Source organism: Etheostoma spectabile, chromosome 6 (assembly GCF_008692095.1).
Source record: "Etheostoma spectabile isolate EspeVRDwgs_2016 chromosome 6, UIUC_Espe_1.0, whole genome shotgun sequence".
Taxonomy (NCBI): domain Eukaryota; kingdom Metazoa; phylum Chordata; class Actinopteri; order Perciformes; family Percidae; genus Etheostoma; species Etheostoma spectabile.
Window position 1 is genome coordinate 28,747,254 of NC_045738.1, and position 20,253 is coordinate 28,767,506.

The 20,253-nt window shown below is 42.4% G+C and overlaps 1 protein-coding gene across 6 annotated transcripts in view; it reads right to left on the reverse strand.

The window, feature by feature from the left end:
* macf1b (microtubule actin crosslinking factor 1b) overlaps positions 1-20,253 on the reverse strand; it is a 39,904-nt gene that overhangs the window by 9,724 nt on the left and 9,927 nt on the right. Inside the window, exons 1-30 of one of the 6 annotated variants that reach the window (XM_032519184.1) lie at positions 17,387-17,709; positions 15,868-16,013; positions 13,669-14,405; positions 13,391-13,447; positions 13,121-13,276; positions 12,110-12,276; positions 11,841-12,000; positions 11,649-11,733; positions 11,224-11,468; positions 9,448-9,567; positions 9,164-9,271; positions 8,833-9,051; positions 8,264-8,467; positions 7,929-8,160; positions 7,563-7,789; positions 7,344-7,466; positions 7,147-7,248; positions 6,607-6,708; positions 6,237-6,401; positions 5,948-6,103; positions 5,428-5,625; positions 4,323-4,451; positions 4,018-4,188; positions 3,771-3,926; positions 3,463-3,669; positions 3,223-3,342; positions 2,963-3,132; positions 2,704-2,863; positions 984-1,178; positions 607-732 (exon numbers count right to left, since the gene is read on the reverse strand). In XM_032519184.1, coding sequence (XP_032375075.1) covers positions 607-732; positions 984-1,178; positions 2,704-2,863; positions 2,963-3,132; positions 3,223-3,342; positions 3,463-3,669; positions 3,771-3,926; positions 4,018-4,188; positions 4,323-4,451; positions 5,428-5,625; positions 5,948-6,103; positions 6,237-6,401; positions 6,607-6,708; positions 7,147-7,248; positions 7,344-7,466; positions 7,563-7,789; positions 7,929-8,160; positions 8,264-8,467; positions 8,833-9,051; positions 9,164-9,271; positions 9,448-9,567; positions 11,224-11,468; positions 11,649-11,733; positions 11,841-12,000; positions 12,110-12,276; positions 13,121-13,276; positions 13,391-13,447; positions 13,669-14,325 — 4,917 coding nt within the window. In that variant the 5' untranslated portion in view covers positions 14,326-14,405; positions 15,868-16,013; positions 17,387-17,709. Of the gene's footprint in view, positions 1-606; positions 733-983; positions 1,179-2,703; positions 2,864-2,962; positions 3,133-3,222; positions 3,343-3,462; positions 3,670-3,770; positions 3,927-4,017; positions 4,189-4,322; positions 4,452-5,427; positions 5,626-5,947; positions 6,104-6,236; positions 6,402-6,606; positions 6,709-7,146; positions 7,249-7,343; positions 7,467-7,562; positions 7,790-7,928; positions 8,161-8,263; positions 8,468-8,832; positions 9,052-9,163; positions 9,272-9,447; positions 9,568-11,223; positions 11,469-11,648; positions 11,734-11,840; positions 12,001-12,109; positions 12,277-13,120; positions 13,277-13,390; positions 13,448-13,668; positions 14,406-15,863; positions 16,014-17,171; positions 17,710-20,253 lie in introns of those variants that run through there. The other 5 variants (XM_032519185.1, XM_032519187.1, XM_032519186.1 and 2 more) reach the window with 5 other exon arrangements.

A 20,253-nucleotide genomic window follows, 5' to 3' on the forward strand; every position in this document is an offset into this window, starting at 1 on the left:
TTAAGCTCAGAGGGGACCGAGCTCCAAAACCTTGGACTGGGCTGCCTCTCCACATTAGACCCGCCTCCTCTCTGTCTCATTTTAAGACTCTTCTTAAAACCAACCTCTTTTCTTTGGCTTTTAACACCAGGTAGAGTGTTGATCTTATGTGTATACTTGGATATTTTCACCCAGTGCTGGCAGTGCATTTTAGTTATTTAATTTAATTTAATTTTAATTTTATTGCTTTTATCTTTATATTTGATACCTCATCTTTTTATTTTGCCTTCATTGTGTTATCTATTTATTCTGTATTATCTCTTTGTGCAGCACTTTGGAAACCTTGTGTATGTTAAAATTGTGCTATATAAAGTGGATTGGATTAATTTCCGATCGACACAGGTCAGCTTGAAAGATTTTTGTCTGATTTTGAGTGACTCTTGTCACGCTCATCAACCAATCAGATTGGTCATTTGAGTCTGACTGCCGGCAGTGCCCGCCTTCCAACTGAACACGTCAGATCGGCCAAAATGAAGTCTGCCGGCCCCTCCGACGGACGACGGAGATATAAATATATATATATACTGTAGTATATAGGGAATGATAAAGTATCATGTTATTACTTACCTTGTGTTGTTTGCGGAAAGCAAGCAAGCCTTCCTCCTGCTCTGGTATCACTCCATATTTCAGTACCCTCTCTGCCTCAGTGAGGCGCTCCGTGAAGGAGTGGACGAGGTCATCAAACTTTTCAGCCTAACGAGAACAAAGACAAAGATTAAGATTAAGATGAGAGTAGGGTCGACCCATCATCTTTTATTAATGGTCAGAAATCAGCCAATCAACTGCCATCCATTCCTGATATCACATAATTTTGTCCATGACCTGCAAGAAACTATGAGGTGTTAGTTAGACTTTTCCAGTCAGACACAATTCTGGATGAAACTTCAGCTTCAGTCACAACAAAAGTTAATTTACCCGTCCCCTTCATTCTGAGTGAGAACTACCTGCTGAAGCGCAGCCTCCAGTCTGTCTTGCTTGCTGACCGACAGTTTGCACACTGCCTCCCAGCGGCCCTCCAGCTCATCCATCTGCTCCTGTAGCCAGTGAGCATCAGCTGTGCTGCTCCTGGTCAGATCCCTCACAGAGCGCTTCAGGGTCCTGATGCATCCGGCTCGCTTCCCTAACTCCTTTTGGAAGGCCTAAGAGGAAGGACATTTCTTGAGAAATTTTGCAACAAAACAGCAGTGTGAACAAACGCATACAGACATACAGCAACTTAATATCAACAAATCATTACCAGATTAATAATATAGTTTATAGCGGTTATGCCAATGCATTAAAATGACTTACATAGAAACTAAAATTGGAATTCTCTAGCATGAATCCTGTTTTTTTTATTGTAGATACTGTTAAGATATCATCCTATTGTCTTTAGGGAAGTGGGAATGGCTAGCTGATGGACACGTGGGTCAGATTGACATGTTGGGGGGGGCGTGTTTGTGTGATGCTGAGTGACCCTACAGTCACTTTAGCTACAAGAGACAGCAAAACACACTCTCTTGATGGGCGTTCCTGGGCAAGCCTAGCTCCTGGTTGCTTGGCATTTGAAAAGGTGACGCTTCTGAATCGATAGTAGCATGCTATAGTCTAGTATCTACAAGAGGTCTCTAAAGTCACTCAAGAGGTATTGTCAAGTCACAACCTTTGGATTTAAAGGTATTTGTTGCTTGATAGGGGTAACGAAATATATGAGATAAAATGCCACAAACATGTCAGATATATACATAAATACAATGACCTGAAGCGTTTCTGCCACCTCGAATGAATTTCTTCGACTCCAGCAACCAATGTACATACGTCACTTTGTTGCATCGCTCTGCATAAAATAGACTACTTGGATATTTTGGCTTGTCACTGGCAAACTGCCACTCACATTGCTGATTGGCAGCCTGTAGCTTTTTCGCTGTCTCTTGTAGCGAATGTGACCGAGGGGTTAGCCCAGGCCGACAGCCGGTGTGGAGAGGAGTTTCAGGTGGAGATTTATTCTGGCGGGAGATAATTACTGAAGTAGCATGCTGACGGCTGCAAACCACACGCTTTCTACACAGAGAATGCTACTGAAGACTAAGAGGCTGAAAGACTATTCTTGTTTTCCCACAACACAACTTTTGTAAATACACCTTTGTGTTTAGCCAATGTGTTTATCACATAGACTGTGAAAAAAAAAGATGGACGCATCGCCGCTTCCTCCCACTGTGCAAAAGCAAAACCGAAATATCCCGTAATATTGTTATTTTGAAGCAAGAGTCTGCGCAGTAGTCGTTGGGCGGCAGAGCTATGGCACCAAAGTCACCCAGTCCCGCCTACTCGCCCGACCAGTCGTGAGTCAATCACAACTGTCAATCATGACCTTTTACACCGTTTCTATAGAATTAAAGAATTAAAGTAAACTTATTAAAACCAAACCAGAAAGGTGTAAAAACATCAGCATGATAGTAGCTACCTAAAAAGACCAAAACCATCTTTGGAATTTTTTAATTTAACGTCTACTTTGTGTGTTTTTAAGTTGGCCCTTGTCCCATTCGCTCACACGGAGAGGGTGGGATTTATGACCTTGACTGCAGCCATCCACCAGGGGGCGATGGAGATGTTTTGGCTCCACTTACACTCTATGTATTAAACCCTGGTTTAGCCACACATATAAATGCTTGCTAGATGTTGCACCTTGTGTTTGTCGATCAGGTTGTTGACCATGTCTTTGTCTCCACCAACAGGAACGTCCTCAGCCAGTTGGGGCTCGGCTCTGTACAGCCAGTCATTCAGTGCCTGGAGAGCATCGGTGAACCTCCCTGAGAACAGCAGCGCTTCCTCCAGCTTGTGTTGTCTGAGAGAAGCAACCCACAACATTCGGTACATATACAAGATCGGGATTTTTTTTCACAAATACTAGGTCGGAATTTGCATGTGTAATACAGTTCCATACCTCTCCATAGACTTGCCACTGACGGTGTCCCATGTGTCTTTGAGCTCAGCCACTAGATTTTCCACGTGCTGTCTATCGTGGCTGGTTTGAGCTCTTTCATGAAGGCTGCGTCCACTCTTCAGTGTAGCTTCATACATGGGCCTCTTCGACCTCAGCAGTTTCTGGAACTCCTAATTAGAGATCAGAGATCAGTGAAGGCATATATATTTATAAACACATAGTACATAACCAAGTTGTATTTATCATAATTCCTACTGCACCTTCTGTTCAGTCAGTTGCTGTTTAATTTCCTCGTGGGACACAGCAATCTCTTTATGCGTGTCTAATGTCTGTTCTACCTCCGTCATCCAGTCCAACAACAGGCGCCACGATTCATTAAACTAAAATGTGAGACATAAAGACTTACATTAGAGATAGATACAGATTTATACAAAAGTAACTCAGAGTGAAACAAGTCACACTTAAAGTACGTAAGTGTTGGTGTTAATATGGTGGCATACCTGTTTGGCAGTCTTTTTGACCTCCTCCAGTGCCCTGCCTCTTTCTGAAGCGCGCTGCTGTAGCTTTTTGTGGCGATCCTGGACAGTCATGATCAGGTTATGAATGACATCACAGTCTTCCTTCCGGCTCAGCTCTATTAGTCTGCGGGCTGTGCTCTCCACTGTGGTCTTCTTCTCACCGTAACCGTTCACCTCATTCACCAGTGTCTGTAGAAATAATAGTATTTCATAACGCAAAAATGATCATTTCCAAATGTGTTATGTAACTCTGGATGGGAAGCAGGCAGATTATGTAAAAAAAGACCTACTCTGTGGTCCTGCAGTTGAGTACAGACTTTGTCCAGAACAAAGCTGGGAGCAGGAAAAAGCCCAATGGACTCCTCACACTTGCTCATCTTAGTGAGAAGCTCCTGGACGTTAATGTGGAACTCCTTGGCCAGACTCAATCCTTCTGTAAGCCTCGCCTGTGGGACCAGCAAGACAATCAGATATAATGATGCACTACATGATTTATATATCAGCAGGATGACACAAAGCTACAAAGAGTTAAATAACCTTTCGCTCCTGGACTTTGCTGTAAACGGACGCCCATTTCTGTTCCAGAATAGATAAGCTGTGCTCGGTGCTCGATCCCCGCACAACGTCGCTGCTCTCCAGCATCCTGAGGATGGCATTCTTCACGTCCGTGAAGGCGTGAAGCTTTGACTCCATCTCACTGCACAACTCCTTTTAAGGTTGAAAAGAAGAAAGACAATCTGTTTTTAGGGAAGAAATGTTTTTGTACTGGCTTACATGTACACATTTTCTTAATTTCTTGTGTATGTCTTTATTTGTACAGTAAAAAGTCTGGTCCGTTTTACCAAATGTGCATTGAGTCTCTCACTGGCAGAGTCCGGCATACCCCACACGGTTTTAGAGGAGGACAGTCTCAGGTCTGTGTTCTCCAGCCACTGCAAGAGATCCTGAATCTCCATTGTAACATCTTGTACCTGCAGTAAAAACGACAGAACGAATGAAATTTCTCCTATGGTGATGTGGCTGTCACTTCATTGCAACTGTATAAATGCAACAATGACAACTTACACATTATTTGGTTAATACAATGTAGTTTCAATTTGTAGATATGGATTTAATTATTTCGTTATAAACTTTGCCTTCTGGTGTTACAATAACAGCAACCAGTTTCAATTTGGGCTCGCCTCTACACATTTTATTTTATTTATCTTTTTTTGTATTGATTTTTTGTGGGCATTTCCGTCTTTAATGATAGGACAGCTCTGGCATGAAAGGGGAGCGAGAGGGGGAAGACGAGCAGGAAAAATGGCACTGGTTAGATTCAAACCCTAGACCTACGGCATTAAGGAATAAACCTCTGTACATGTGCACCCGCTCTACCAACTGAGCTAAACAGCCACGCCTCTACACATTTTAATGTTAACCTAAAATCACCACAAGAGGGCGCCATGATAAACTGATAATTAAAACATAAAATGCACTATGGCTGAGCCGATTTCTTTTTATAAAAAAAACATTTACAGTCTATACTGTGTTAGGGCTGGGCGACATAGAGAATATATCAGGATATCCTGATATTATTATTGTGACAATATTTTAGGGTTTTGGTGTTTTCACTAAATATTTACACAATGAGATTTTTGAAAAATAATCAATAAAGTGGTTACAATAAGTAGGTAAAGGCAAATAACAGAAAAGCTAGAACAGTCTGTAAGTTCAGAAAATTACATCACAAAACCAGGAAAAGACAACACGTATGACATATTACAATATTACGATGTTCCAAATCCAAGACAATATCTAGTCTCATATGACAATATCGATATATTATCAATATATTGCCCAGGCCATTTTTTTTTTTTTTAAATAAATAGTTTACCATCTTTCTATACTACTATGTGACTTTTATTGCAACTGTGACAAAATAACGGATCGGTTTTCCCTCTTCACCTGACTCAGTCTGTTCTCTAACTCCAGCTGCCTGCGTTCAGTCTCACAGCGGACAAACTCCCAGCTGTCATTGAGTTGCTCCAGCCGAGGCTGCAGACCATGTGGGCTGTCCCCGGACCCAACCTCCAGCAGCCCCCTGCCAGCCTGGTTCAGGGACTCCATCGTGCGAACGTGGGACATGACATCATTACGCAAGACCTTGGAGACAAAAGAAGCATAAGAGGAAGAGTGGGATTCAATTCTATTGGTTGGAGGTGTTAGGAGTGTTTTCTGGTCTGAGTTGTGTCCGGCGGTTCAGACAAAGGCATGTACGTTTCTAGCAGTGTTGATAAAGTATGAATTAGCAGAAATAATATGTGAGGCAAAGACACTGGGATTGGAGACAGAAGTGTGTTAGTCATTCAAGGCTATTATCTAGCAGATAAGCCCACAGCTCTGTGGGAAAGATAAGAGTTGCACACTGTTTTCTGAAAGCTCGATTACACTTAGGACATCAAATTGTATTCAGGTCACCACCAACCTTGTGTTTGGCCAGCTCTATTTCACAGGCCTGCAGGTCGATGCTGATTGGCCGGCTGCCCTGCAGTTGCTTAGCAGTCCAGGAAAGCCATGTGTGCAGCTCGTCCAGCGTGTTTTGGAACTGACCCAGACCCAGCAGAGCACACTCCAGCTGATGCTGATGCCAGAACAGGAAACAAGGTCAAATTTATAGTTTTACTGTATACAGTCCTCCAGCTAAATGTAGTTTATACTGGGGGTGCTGTCTGTTGTTGAATAATAATACATAATATCTGCCTGCATATTCTCACCTGTCTGCTGACAGTCTCTGACTCCAAGCTGTCCCAGCGCTGTCTGAAGTCACACAGCGGGGAGACGGAGCCTGGGCGCTCCGAGCCTGGAGACAGCCGGCACACAAAGCGATGGTTCAGGCTTTCAATCTCGATTTTCTTCTGGTAAAGTTCACGCTTAAATTCCTGAGGGAAAGGATAAAGAAATAATAATACTCAAAGATAATTTATAGTAAAACCAGCACATAAAGCACGTAATATTATGTTTAAATATTAGCTGTCATGTGATAACCTTTCAGTTATAGTAAAACCTGTATAGCCAAAAGCACAGTCACTGTATAAAATGAGACCAAGAAACTTTGGATGCATGTTATTCAGCATTTAAACTCACCTTGAGATCGCGTAGCTGCTCTTTGACAGATTCCAGGTCAGTTCCTACCATGAACTCTTCAGTAGACCTCAGCTCAGCTGACTTCAACCACTCAAAAAGACCCTATTAGCAGAATAACAACAGAGTGGGCATTAAATTGCAATACATTATATACTGTACAAACACTCAGTCTTGAAGTCTTGCTGAATTGTGTGATTTTTGAACAGAAAAAAATGTCTGCCAACTGCCAAACGTGTAACCCTGTTGATACTGTACATAAAGCTGGACACACTTCCCTTTGTTTTCTTTAGATAATGTCTTGCACAATTTGCACCATTACACTCATCTGCCTTTGGCAGAGGACCACACAGTGTGTCAGTCACTCAAAAGTAAAGCTACAGGGAGTAGTCTGGACTTTGTTTTTGTAACAGAATAAAAGACTAGTTTTGTCTTTGGCAGGGTGCCATGACACTGCTTAAGTCAGGCAGGGGTGGCCAAAGTGTCCTTTTGTTATGACTATGATACTGAGCATGGGCGATGTGTTAGCATATGGAAACCCACCTGCATAGTGTCTTGATAATGCAGCGCCAACTGCAAGGACTCCTCCAGCTTTTTGTGACATTCGCTCCACAGTTTACTCAAGTTGTTCCATGTGCAATAAAGCTTCAAAGCACCAAACAGACAAGGATTTTAGTTTTTTAACACAACATCACAGGTAAAAATGGATTTCATGTGAAATGATTAAACGTATTTCATACTTCATCCAGGCTCTTTGTGACATCTGGTTTGTCTGTATCACCACATGCTGACATCAGATCCATTCCCAAAACGCCAAGGGTGTCCAGATCTCCCTGTAAACTATCAACATCCTCCCTGAGAGTCTATAAGTTTGAAAGGATGGAAAAGGTTACATGGTGTCTTTTTTTATAATATTGTGGATTCTTTTACATGATGCCGTTAAGAGCTTCCAGACAAACCTGCATGCTTTCAAGGCTCTGGCGGATTGTTTCGGAATCTGTCCGACTAGCATTGAGATCCAAAACTGCCTGCTGAGCATCATTGAGAGAGGCCGTGACATCGCTGACATCGCTCCAGAACTTCAAGGCAAGATCCAAGAGTTTGAGCAGCCAGCTTTCTCTCTCCTGGGCCTGAGTATGTGTCTCATCCCACAGCTGGGACAGACCGGACACCTGCTCCTGGATTGCTAAAATCACAAGGATATAACAGGGATATTGCTTAGAATTAATCGTTTCCCCACATTTGCATTGCTACTTGTAGCCGTTGTGCACTAGGACAGTATCATATCTGTGGTGTATGCAAATAATATAATTTCTCAGTTTCACCTGTGCCGACAGATCCATCACCAGCTGCCTGCGTGTTAGCCAGCAGTTCATCTGCCTGTGTTTTGACACTGCTAAGGCCCAGCTTCAGCTTGGATAGCTCGGCCAGGGTGTGCTTGTTGTCCTGCAGCTGCTCCTGGATCCTTGGGGTGAGGCATTGAAGAGAGGTGGGGGTCTGTAATCGACTGTGCAGGCGGTCAAGAATCTCTCTGATAAGGATCATCCTCTCGTTCAGCTATAGACACAAGAAAAGATGTTGTGTGCTTGTGTGGATTTGTGACACATTGCAAAGTGTAGGGCTATTTCTGGAATGTCCTGCATTGTCCAAGCATTCTTACCTGAGTGAATCGAGGCAATGACTCCTCGAGTAGATTAGCCGTCTCTCTGACCCGGTCTCTGATGGCTCTATGCTGCTCCTCGGTCTCTGAAGCCATTTGACAGAACTCATCCCCCTGAATGGGGTTCAGTTCTGACAAGCGTTTTGCCAGAGAGCATAAGCGTGCAATCAAGGGTCTGTGCTCTGCTATAGACTCCCTCAGACCCTTGGCAAAAGAAAAATGCAAATAAAGGTTCATTGTCAATGTAGAAAGCCACATTTCTTTTCAGAATGAACTTAATTTGAGTTTAATCCCTACAATGGGTAAAGGAAGTTTTGAAAAAAAAAATCACTTTTCATGGCATACTTGACAAAAATCTAATACCGTTATAGTGCAGTGGTAGAAAGGTAACCCTGTCAGGAGGTAGATTACATTAATGAAGTGTAACAGAACAGCTCATTCACCTAGGGGAAAACAACATCCGACTGTGAAGTATTAAAGGACGTCTTTGTTGAACTGGACAAAAAAAAAGGAATGAGAAAAAGCAAGAAAAGCTGGCACTCTAATGTAGAGAGGCAGGTTTCTTCTACCTGTAAGAGGTCCTGTTGTTCCCGAAATGCCTCATAGCTAATTGTGCTCAGGGAGAGCTGGCCAATTAGAGTTTGAGTTTCTTCAAGCCAGGGTGAGACCTCAGCAAGGCCCTCTGAGAACTGGAGAAGAAGGGACTGAGCGTGCTCAAGCTGCAGGACCACATGGGAATTGGTGGCAGAGGTGGTGTTGCATTGTTCCTGTAAGGCCTCTAGAGGGGTCTGCAAGGAGAGGTGACAGTAAAATAAATACATTTCAAATATAAACACCTTGAAAGTACATTTATTTACATTCTCTGTGAATCCAGCGAGTGAAATGAAGCGTGTAGAATACCTGCAAATCGAGTGTTTCTCCTTCATCACTGTATGTCAGCAAGATTTCAGCGATCTTTGCCATCTTCTCAATGTTGAACCGGTGTTGGAGAATCTCCACTGCCAAAATCTTTTCAGGAGAAAATACACTGAAATGAAATTCACTTACAAAACATAACTTAAATTCGTTTTCAAATGTGCTGTATTTATTTCAAAACTTTAAATCTGCACACCTTAGAAATGACAGATAACAAACAAACGTGTCATTGTTTTCTTTAATTGAAAGTGGGAAATATATGGCCCAACCTTCTGTTCATAGAGTTGTTCTGCTATGAGTTTTGGATCCAAATGAACGGTTTTCAGCTTTTCAAGACTCAGCGCTGTGTCTTTGAACCACGCCATCTCTTTCACCACTGCCTGTTCCAGCTGATGAGAATATATTGTTTGCATAGCATTTTTACTGTAACATATCATGTATAACACAATATTATAACACTATCATGTACAATATTATAATGGCAACATGATTACATTATTATGAAATCTAACAACACCTGGTAGCACATACCGGCAGCTGTATCATTCCGGGTTAAATAAATAAATAAAAATAAATACATAAATAAAGATTAAAGCAAATAATATGTTTCAGGTTATAGACAGTTCTTGGACATTAATGAATGAATGAACTTATAGAGCTTAAATATAAAGAAGAAGAAGAAGAAGTGTGTATAACAATAACACATTCATAAAAGTATGAAGAAATTAAAAAATGTGAAACAGACCATTCAAAAGAATTGAACGTTTCCATTAAAATGATTTTTAGTCAAGACAAAAATATTTAACTTTATGAGCCAAGTGTAAAGAAATATCAAGATATAAGCAGTGAATAAATGCTTGAAAATGTACAAAAAAGTATATATTTGTGATCAAATAAGTAATAGCTTTAAGTTATCCTATGAAGCATTCACCTAATAAACCCTTTTTCAGACAATCTGACATATCAAAGCAGAGAAAGCACAGGTGAACCTAATCCCACTAATGATGGCTACACTTAACATAATTAGTTACACCTGTGTTTTCCTTGCGACGAAATGTCAAAAAATATCTGCCGTAATAACATTAGATACGTTACATCACGGAAGTCCACTAATGTTAACGTAGGATATACTATATATATTTCTGTAATAGAAATGAGATAATGGTAATTTAAGAAATGTATCATTTACTCTGGAAAAAATGTACTTGCTAGCTTCACTAGTCTGCAAAGTTTACTTGAATTACTTTTCATAGCAAGCTTTTTGGAAGCTAGCAAGACACTTTTTAGAACTGGTATTGAAACTTAATGTTAGCCTTCACAAATTGGACTTTTCATAGCAACGTTAACGTTAGCTATCCTAGCATTTAGCATTCATTTTATTTACCGAAGCAAAGACTTTGCTGAATTATTGTAAACATATCTTGAGTTTCTTTGCTAAGTTGAACTGTTGGTTAGCTAGCTAGCAAGTCAATGTCTACTGTAAAAAAGGCCTATTACCAATAATGTTAGCTAGCTAACTCACAGCAGTGTTGCTAACTTTTTCAGTGGAAACATTCTCACGACTTTTTGATTCATCATAGAAGTAAACATCTGTTACAGATACATTGTTTTTATAAACTCACTTGTGCTTGCTTTGGTAGCTAGCAAAGCAACCAAAAGTGAGTTTATTCTAGTAAAAAAAACGCACACTTTGAAAGCTAGCAAGCTACTTTTTAGAACTGATATTGAAACTTAATGTTAGCTTTCACAAAGTGTGTGCCATCCAGAAACGAAGCCAGATGGTAGTAACTTAAAAATAACATTATTGGTAATAGGCCTTTTTTACAGTAGACATTCACTTGTAATAGTGGGACAAGCACTGGTGTAATTAATTCCATTGAAAGTTAGCTGCTTAGATTTAAGTTTCTTGCTACTTTAACAATGCATTTGTAACACATTTTTACTTCTATGATGAATCAAAATGTCGTGAGAATGTTTCCACGGAAAAAGTTAGCAACACTGCTAAAGCATGGCCAGTTCATTTTAGGATTGAGTGGGAACATTACCCTCTGTCTCTCAGCTGCACATAGTACTGCATCTCCAGCATGTGTCTGCGCTCCTGCTGCCCCCAGGAGCTCCCTCTCGATGCGGCCCAGCCACAAATGGAGGTCCTCCTGGCTGGAGGTGCAGCGACTGGAGGCCTCCAGGGCCTGCTCCAGCCTCTGCAGCACGTCCAGACTGCTTAGACTCAGCACAGAGCAACGGATACGTAGAGCATCCATCTTCTCCTGCACCAGGAGAGCTTCTTCCTCTGAATTGATGACATGTTTTCAAATTGTTACCATTAGATTTAAACATTTGTAGGGAAACGATTTGCTGATGCTTTTGGCAGTTTTATAACAAAATATTTGTATTGATATTAAAAACTAAAATTGATCCAACCTCAATGACCATACGATGCACGTAAGGTTTTATATGTAGAAAACACTACCTGAAATTGCTTCAATCAGATCATGTCCTGACTTTTGAATTTTCCCTAGCTCCGCCGTTTTTACTTGAATCTCTTCAACAACAGCCTAAAAGAAAGTGAAACACGTCAAAGTTATAATTCTCCACTCAAACTGCATAATGCACATTTACTATAATGTACATGCAGTTGAACCATACATGGTAGATTTCCAACCTTGGCCCTATCTGTAGCCTCTGGGAGATGCAGCATCACTCTCTCTGCATTGCGTAGTTCCGCCAAGGTCTGTTCCACAGAAATGAGCCACTGCTGCAAGCTGTCTACTCCTTCCTGGAAGAGCTGGGCCCTGGGCAGAATGAGCTCCAGACTGGCTCTCCTACCAAGCACACAATGCCCACTGATTGTTACCATCGGTGAGTAAAAATTACATCATGCAGTAAGCCTTGCCAAATGGAAGTTGGGCATTGCCACTAAAGGTAGCTGACCTTTGCTCTGCCCCCAGCTGCAAGGCCTGCCACTTCTGTTCGAGAGTGGAGAGCTTGACCTTTTCCTGCTCCCCTTCCTGTCCTGGGTGGGCCTCCACAAGCCGAGGGCCCTCATAGAACAAGGAGTCCATACTACGCCTTCGGTCTGTTAGGAGGCGCTGCAGGAGCTGTAAAACAACAGAATACACTCAGGTAAAGCCATACTTCAAATGAAAAAGCTTTATTATAGATTGAGGAATCTATAAAATGTAAATTTCTGACACATATTCCAAAGCCCTCATAAACACTCTTCTGTATTAAATCAAATCTGTTTTCATCAGGTGTTGCATGTGGGAAATCACAAGATGGGGAGTTCGATCCCGGCCTCCTCTGGCCATATGTCGAAGTGTCTTTGAGCAACACACTGAACGCCAAGTTTCTCTCTGGGTGCTGTATGTGTATGTATCCTAATGCTTAGGATGGGTTAACTGCTGAGATGTAATCTCACTACATTGTACTGAAGTTTTAGGTGACAAATAAGGAAAAAGTGTCAGTTTTTTTATTACTATAAAACGTGTTTACCTTATATTTGATACCATTATGTTTCAATTTCAGAGAAATCACATTGCTTCCTGTAAGAAATAATATTTATCAAAGCCCCATTCTTGTTTGCTTTTTCTGCCTTTGGATCAGTGTGGAGGAAGCCCTGTCTCATGTGTCAAGCTGACATTGTCAAGAGGCGGGCAGGTTTCACCTCACCCAAAGAGCTCACAGTGGGTGTGATTACAGCTGAAAGGTGCCCCAGGAAATGTTCACAAAGACTTACTGGAGCTCATTGTGACTATGAATGCCACCCATTCACCATTGAATAGCACAGAATGTATGTTGTTAAGGAAGCAGTTGAGCATTTTCATGACCTCAGCACACCTTTCTATACATCAACCCTTCAGGTGTATTCCCACTACGCTACTAAAATACTCCAAATGTGTGTTTTTTGGAACAACAAATATGGTGATATTGGTGATAACAGACCTTTTGTTCTTGGAGCTGTGCTTTCACTACTTTGACCTCTGAGGATGGAGGCTTCTGATGGGCTGTGAGCTCCTCTATCTCACTGACCCATGTGAGCAAAGCTTCCAGGTTTTGGAGAAATGTCTCAGAATCTGTAGCCAAGGCAGATCTTGTTCCCTTGAGAAAGACCATGACAAACTATTAGCTGAAGAATAAATGAATGAAAATGATGTCAGAAGGTGAAACATGACAAGTTTTACTGCAACACAAGAAGAAAAAAGTTAAAGGTACCCTCCATCTATCCAGGCTGGAATCCTGGTCTGAGCTTGAGTGTCCATCACTTTGGAGCTGCAAATTAAAGACAGTCGACATGTTGTTTCATAAAGGCTCTTTAAAAAAAAAAAAAAGACCCATTACGATGTTATAGAGACAAGAAAGACAAACTTTTACAGAGAGTCTAGATGGGAACAGTCACTAATAAATAATTTTATGTTCAGATGAGAAGAGGAAAGGATGAAATGGAGGACAGGTGAGTTTTGTCGTGTTTGAAAGTTGGTGTTTTTATCAACCTCTGCGAGTTCCTCGGCGACCCCGTTCAGGACTCTAACAGTTCTGGTGACTATGGGGTCCCCTCCTTTATCTCCAGACGGATACTCGGTCACTTCCACAATTTCGGTTACAGTAGTTTCCGTCACCTCCGTCACCTCTGTAACCTCACGTGAACCCAGAGTCTTCCAGGACCAGGGGCTTCCTTCTCTGGAGTCTCTCCTCTGGAAGCTGGCCCTTCTCTCTGCTGCGCTCATGTCCGGGTGAGCCAAGGGGGATCGGGTAAACTCTGGAGGCACCGTTCTCCTTGTTAGTGTCCCATTTCGAGATGTTTTTATCGGGGAGGGGCTGTTGTGCCAGGCGTTATCCAGAGTACTGGTGCTCCTGATTGTGGATGCAGGAGAGCTGCGGAGGGGTTTATCCGAAATGGGAGTATACGCTCCCTCCTCCCTCTTATGATCAATTTCCTGTGCCTCCTTGTCTCTCTCCACCTCTCCTTCCTTGTTTGCATCCTCGCTTGCTTTATTGTGGACGGCAACTTCTGGTTTGGCCTCCCCATGTTGCTCCGGGGGCTGCCGATCTCTTCGTCGTTGGTAGCACTCCTTCAGGAAGTCCTCGTCTGACCTCACATGCTTGGACTTCTGGCCCAGGCAGCTGGGCCGGCTGATAAGGTTACCCATGATCCTTCAGCCCCAAGGCTAGTGAGGTAATAGGTGAGGTAAGGCACCTCGGCCATACATGCGGAAGATCCTTCAGCTACCTAAAATAAGACAAGGGGGCTCTGGGTCATCATGCAGTGAACAAGTGCTCATAGTGTAAATCAACATAAAAATTATACCACTGTTTTTTTCATTTGTTAATCTATTGCTTGCCACATCTTATATCGTTTCTCACATATTTCATTTGCAACATTTTTACATGATGTTGCCCTTTTCTTGGCACTGATAGACTAGCAGGAACTACAGCAGCTATACTTGGCCTGGATATTCCCCGTCCTTTTGTTTTCCTTTAGACCACATACACACATGCTCCCCATCTATCTCACACCACCCACTGAAATATTCTAGGCTTAGAAATCAATGTGACAGGCTTGTCGAGGATCCCACTGTTGAGCCTGGCACGCTGTACCAGTGGCAAACAGCCAGCTCTTTCTCTAACTCGGTCTGGACCAGCGCTGGGAAACCCGTTAAGGATCGGATCAAATATGACAGCCATAAAAAGGCAGACATCGCCTCATTTCTCAGGGGTGATAATAAGAAGGGGGGATTGGGGGCAACCTCTAGCTCACCCAGTAAGAGCTTGCGCCCCATGCAGGCTGAGTCCTTTGCAGCGGCCCGGGGTTCGAGTCCGACCTACAGCCCTTTGCTGCGTGTCATCCCCCATCTCTCTCCCACCTTTCATGTCTAGCCACTGTCTCTATCTAATATAGGGAAAAAATGCCCCAAAAATATGGGGGGACTGGCATGGGGGCAGTGGAGGATAGTTAGGAAAAACTGATGGTGTTTTAATGGAGAAAAGCTCAAAAACATGCAATTTCATCATGATTACCAAGTGAAGCTTGTAGAATACAGGGCGTTCCTCTCACTACTACGTGACTGAATGACGCTTTTTTTAATCCAACCATGATGTCATCAGCATATTGTTTGACCAAAATGAGTAGATTACTGAAAAGACTCATTGGCAGTGACAATTTCAAACTGCGTCAGCCCGTCCGCTTCCCCCTCAGCTCAGTGCCTTCATTGTTTTGACAGAAGGGTTAAAGGTGAATGCAATTATCTTGCTCTAGAGGAGCTGAGGTGAGCCCATCAGGAGATCACAGGGAGGGTTCCTGTCGAGGCCGGGTCCTCCTTCCTAGGCGGGGTTGGACTGGTCCATTCAGAATCATACAGGTCACCTCAGGTCATGCTAAAGATCTGTGGGGGGGGTCAATATGGGTCGACAAAGGGCAAATTGGGATGTTGCATGGGTACAGTAGGCAATCAGAATTATGCTGGATATGCAGCTCTCCTATATACACAAAGCCACTCAGCCTCCAAGTAGAACTTAGCATTGTTCTACTGTCAAGATCCACCCCGTGTTTGAAACTAATCTCATTTGTGCGTCTCCCAAACATGAATCTTATTATAATAAAGATACATCACAGCTTTTACCTAAATGAGAATCTTCAAAATGACCTAGTTGCATATGATGGCTCCATGTGCATTAGTCTAGTAATTACCTACATCATGTATGTCTCTGCAGAGCAGATGATGCAGTCAGTGGATCCACAGGGGAGAACACAGTCGGATCAGAGAGTGGTACCCAGACAAAGCCCCAGCCTCACGATCAATGATTACCCAGTTAGCTCAGATCACTGCCCAGCGGTCTCCTGAGGAGGGCAGAGAGAGTGTCTGTGGCCGTGTTTATATGGGTTAACAATTCAAGAGAGAGAGGGTGTGCCGCGTCCGGTTACTGCAGCGCATGTGTGGTCGTTTCCTAAATTACACAGTTGCCTGTACAGTGATCTTGCAGCAACGTATGTGAGGATATGCTGAGTAGTCTCATTAGAGTGTACATAAATGACATACTTTTTTATAAAAGGCATTTGAATCAGTTTGTAGCCATCACATATAATAATATACTGTAATAATACCATGGCATACATTATTGTACAATCATGGCAAACCAGAGAAAACCTCTAAAAAAGGCCTTACGCCAGTATCTGATTTGCACTTTACTTTCTAGCATTATGGTACTAGAAGGAGAACCAGGGAACCAGAGAACCACTCCACCATTTAACTCATATTGGAGATGACCTGCCCATCCCATTACTTAACCTATTTTCCAATGGCCCTTAGTTCAGACAGCCCTTTCTTTGATGATTTATGATACATGACCGCAGTAAATTTCCTGATGAATTGGATTACCAACATAGTCTAGCAGCTTCGCAAAGCAAACGAAATATGAAAGAAAAAAATCCTAATATTATCGTTTTCAGATACTTCACTTTGACATTTCATGTTTAATTCTTATCTAAATCTCAATATGGGAGATGCGTATGTGCATGTATTGAAAGCATCACCTTACATATAAAAATAGTATACAAAAAAATCAGATTGTTCCAAGAAGCGCTGTATGGTTGTATTTGTAATTAGTAGCAGAACAATAATCATCAATCACAATAGCAGAGCCCTATAATATTGTGTGACTGCTATGGGTCTGCCTCTGTTAATGGAGGTCCTGGAGTAGTAATCATGGTAGTGGTCCCTAATCAAGGATGGCAGCTGTACATTCACCCATGAGACTCATAACATTTTAAGGGGGATATAGTACAAGATCACTCGCTTATCTCAAAGACTTCTAAACATGCAACACAAAGCTACAGTATGTAATCTAATGTCGGCATGGCTGTGGCAAAACTAATTGAAAATGGCCATGTCGATTATGTTAAAATGTTGATCAGTATTCTGCATCCTTTCATGAAATCCAGGCAGCTAAGAGACAGTTTACAAAGAACAAACTGTTGAATTGAATAAAATATACTTACATCAGAATGATCCATTCACTCTGATGTCGTCTCTATTGGAATATTTCATTGCTTGTCACACTTTGGTCAGAATAAGTGAAGGAAATCATGCACTCACAACTGGTTTAATGTCACATGGCTACCTCAATAACAAAGTCCAAAACCAAACTCTTTGTGAGCCAATCCTGGGTTCCTGGCAGTTTTGGCGGTTTGAAGCGTACGTTAACCACACTTACCCTGAAGCACAGTTGAGCCAAACAGCCTGAGTAAAGGAATCCAGCCAGTCCTCAATCACCATTCAAAAAGGAGTGAGACAAAAAAAATCCAGCTTTGTTTGAGCATCCTTTGAATGGCCTCCCGGCTCCAACATCCCAAACATGTACACTCCTCACACACATATGCACATGCATACTCTGTCCAATGCAACCTCAATCCAGTGCACTCGTTCACACATACAAACACACTTTCTAAACACACTCACACATGCCCTGATAACTCATGCTTTTCCGTTGCCCACAGACACAGGCAAACAATGTCCTCCTCTCCCCTCACAGTGCACCCCTCCCCTCCCCTCCCCTCACTTCACTTCTCCTCCCACCAGCTCAGCTCCTCTCCCTTTCTCCTTTGTTGTGGGAGCTGTGATAGAGGAATTCCTTCCTTGTTAACGCCGCCGATGGGATAGTGCGCCCAGATGGAGACAATGTATTCCAACGGCTCAGTTGAACTCCCACAGTTCCCAGCCAAGTGCAGTTTTCACATTGAGGTCAGATTGAGCCGGTTCCGCCAACAGCACCGCTGCCTCTGCTGCTCAGGTTGCTCCTGTACCAGGCAGCGAGGCGGCAAAGTGCCCCCTTTACCTTCTCCAGGCTTTTTCTCTCACTCTCTCCCCCTTCTCATCCAACAAAGCCCCTCCTCTGGGTCTGACTGTGGCTCAGAAACTCCATGCTGCTTCTGCTTGAAAAATGGAATGGGTGGGGGGGGGCAAAAAAAGGAGAGTTTTCTAAAGACCCCTGGGCCGCCCTCGGAACATTCACATGTTAAGTGACAGCTGCCTCAGTCCATTCCCTCTCTGGATGGCGAGGGAGAGAAGTGCAGCCTACAAAAGAAGGGACCCACACCCACCCTCTCACACACATTCACCCCCAACCCCATTGCAGTCCCCCCTTCCCCATTCAGAGTCAGTACAGCACTCTCCACAGCAGCAACAAAGACAACTAATTACTGTAAAACATCTCAGATTACTTTTCAACTCAGTTCCAGCCATTGCAAACCCAGCCCATAAACAAAGAGGCTGGAAGCAAACACAAAAAACAGAGCAAAGGGAAGATAATACAGAGTCTTTCTCTGCTTTTGGCATGGGAAAGCAAAGGAAGGACCCCTATGGAGAAATTCTATCATGCCATAGTTCAATAAGTCACAATATGTGTCTTAGAAATTCAGAACACCAAGCATACTGCATGCAAACTCCATGAGAGCAACATTCCCCGGTGTACACTAGTTGAAATACACCAGAAATATTTCTCTGGAAATGATGTAGTGTGCAGGTGCACCAAAACCCAACACACAGCCTACAGACAGGTGACTGTGTCACGAGTGATAATGCCCCAAATTCTGCCCTCTTTAGTCATTTCCTTCTGTCTTTCTCCAGCCAACCAAACAATCAACTAATTGACTGATCCACCAACTGGGTGCATCATTGTACGGTACACACACCCACACACTCTCTCATACAGTTTCACCAATAAACACACACACACACACACACACACACACACACACAGACAAATGCATGCAGATACCCGCCACTCAGCCACCTATCTTATCTATGAGGTCACTTAAAGGAGTTAAAGGAGAACGCATCTGAATGACCATACCATGGACCCTTCAATAAAAAATCACAATCACATTTTTATGCTATATCGTTTTACATCAAATAAATCCTGTGGCTCTCAGAAGTTTAGTCAGAAACGATAATATCTTCAATGAGTAAGAGAGATGTTCATGTGCCTTTTTGATCGCATTCCCCTGTGCAATGTGTGGTAAATCACCTCATAAAATATATATAATCAATACCACTCGCTCCAGTGTAAAGTGACCTCTGCTTTACATGTGAGTGTAAGTGGAATGTCTTGGAACCTGTCAATGCAAACTTGGTTTATTCAGCAAAAGATGTGTGCACAGTCCTGTTTTAATCAGTTTGGGCCACAGGATCATGATGTAACCATTAACAAAGACTTGAGTCCAGCATATTCTGCAGGAGCTCCATGCAGGGTTTGAGCCTTTCAGAAAACAACACACATTGTAGTTAAATTAAGTTTTGTTGGTAAAGACTGTTGAATTTGGAAGGTTGCTAGTTCAGTACAGCCATGCTAGTTCTTATGCAGAGTGATGATCCGAGCTAAATGCTAACATGCAGATCTTAAACCATGATATTTACCATGTTCACCATCTTAGTTCAGTCCTTAATTAGCATACTAACATTTGTTATTTATAGTGCTGTACATTTTTATCTATTCTAAAAATGTCCCTTGATTTCTTTTTGTCACATTAATTTTTTCTCTTTTTAATGCTCTTATCAAAATGGAAAAGTGGATCGGCTTGCTTTGTGCGAATATTTTTTTAATTTTTTTTATTGAAAACAACATCGGCATATAATAGCCTACTGTAGTGTTCAATTTCACACATTTTCACTTGGAGCAAAAACAATCTCACACAATGTAACACTGTCTAACAATAAAAGGGTGAAAATAATACTTTGACAAGGGTGGGGGGGGGGGGAGAATTGGCATCAGCTGTATGCTTGGCCATCAAGTGGTATTTCAGACTGGAAGTGCTGCGATGATAGCTCAGTTCACAACGACAAAACACACAGATCACTTTGGTCTTGTCACCATCTGGCGACTTTTAAAAAGTAAACTTTCCATCCAGAATCTTACTGGCGTCCATTTCGGCGTCTCACACTCATCATCCACTCAAAATGTAACATGACTACTCTTTGGCCGACTCGCAAGCCCAAACAAGTGTATGCGGAGTGCCTGCTGTTTTGTTTCCGGTCTAGCTAGATCCGGTGTGATGTTGTAGTTTTTCTAACGTTACTAGTTGT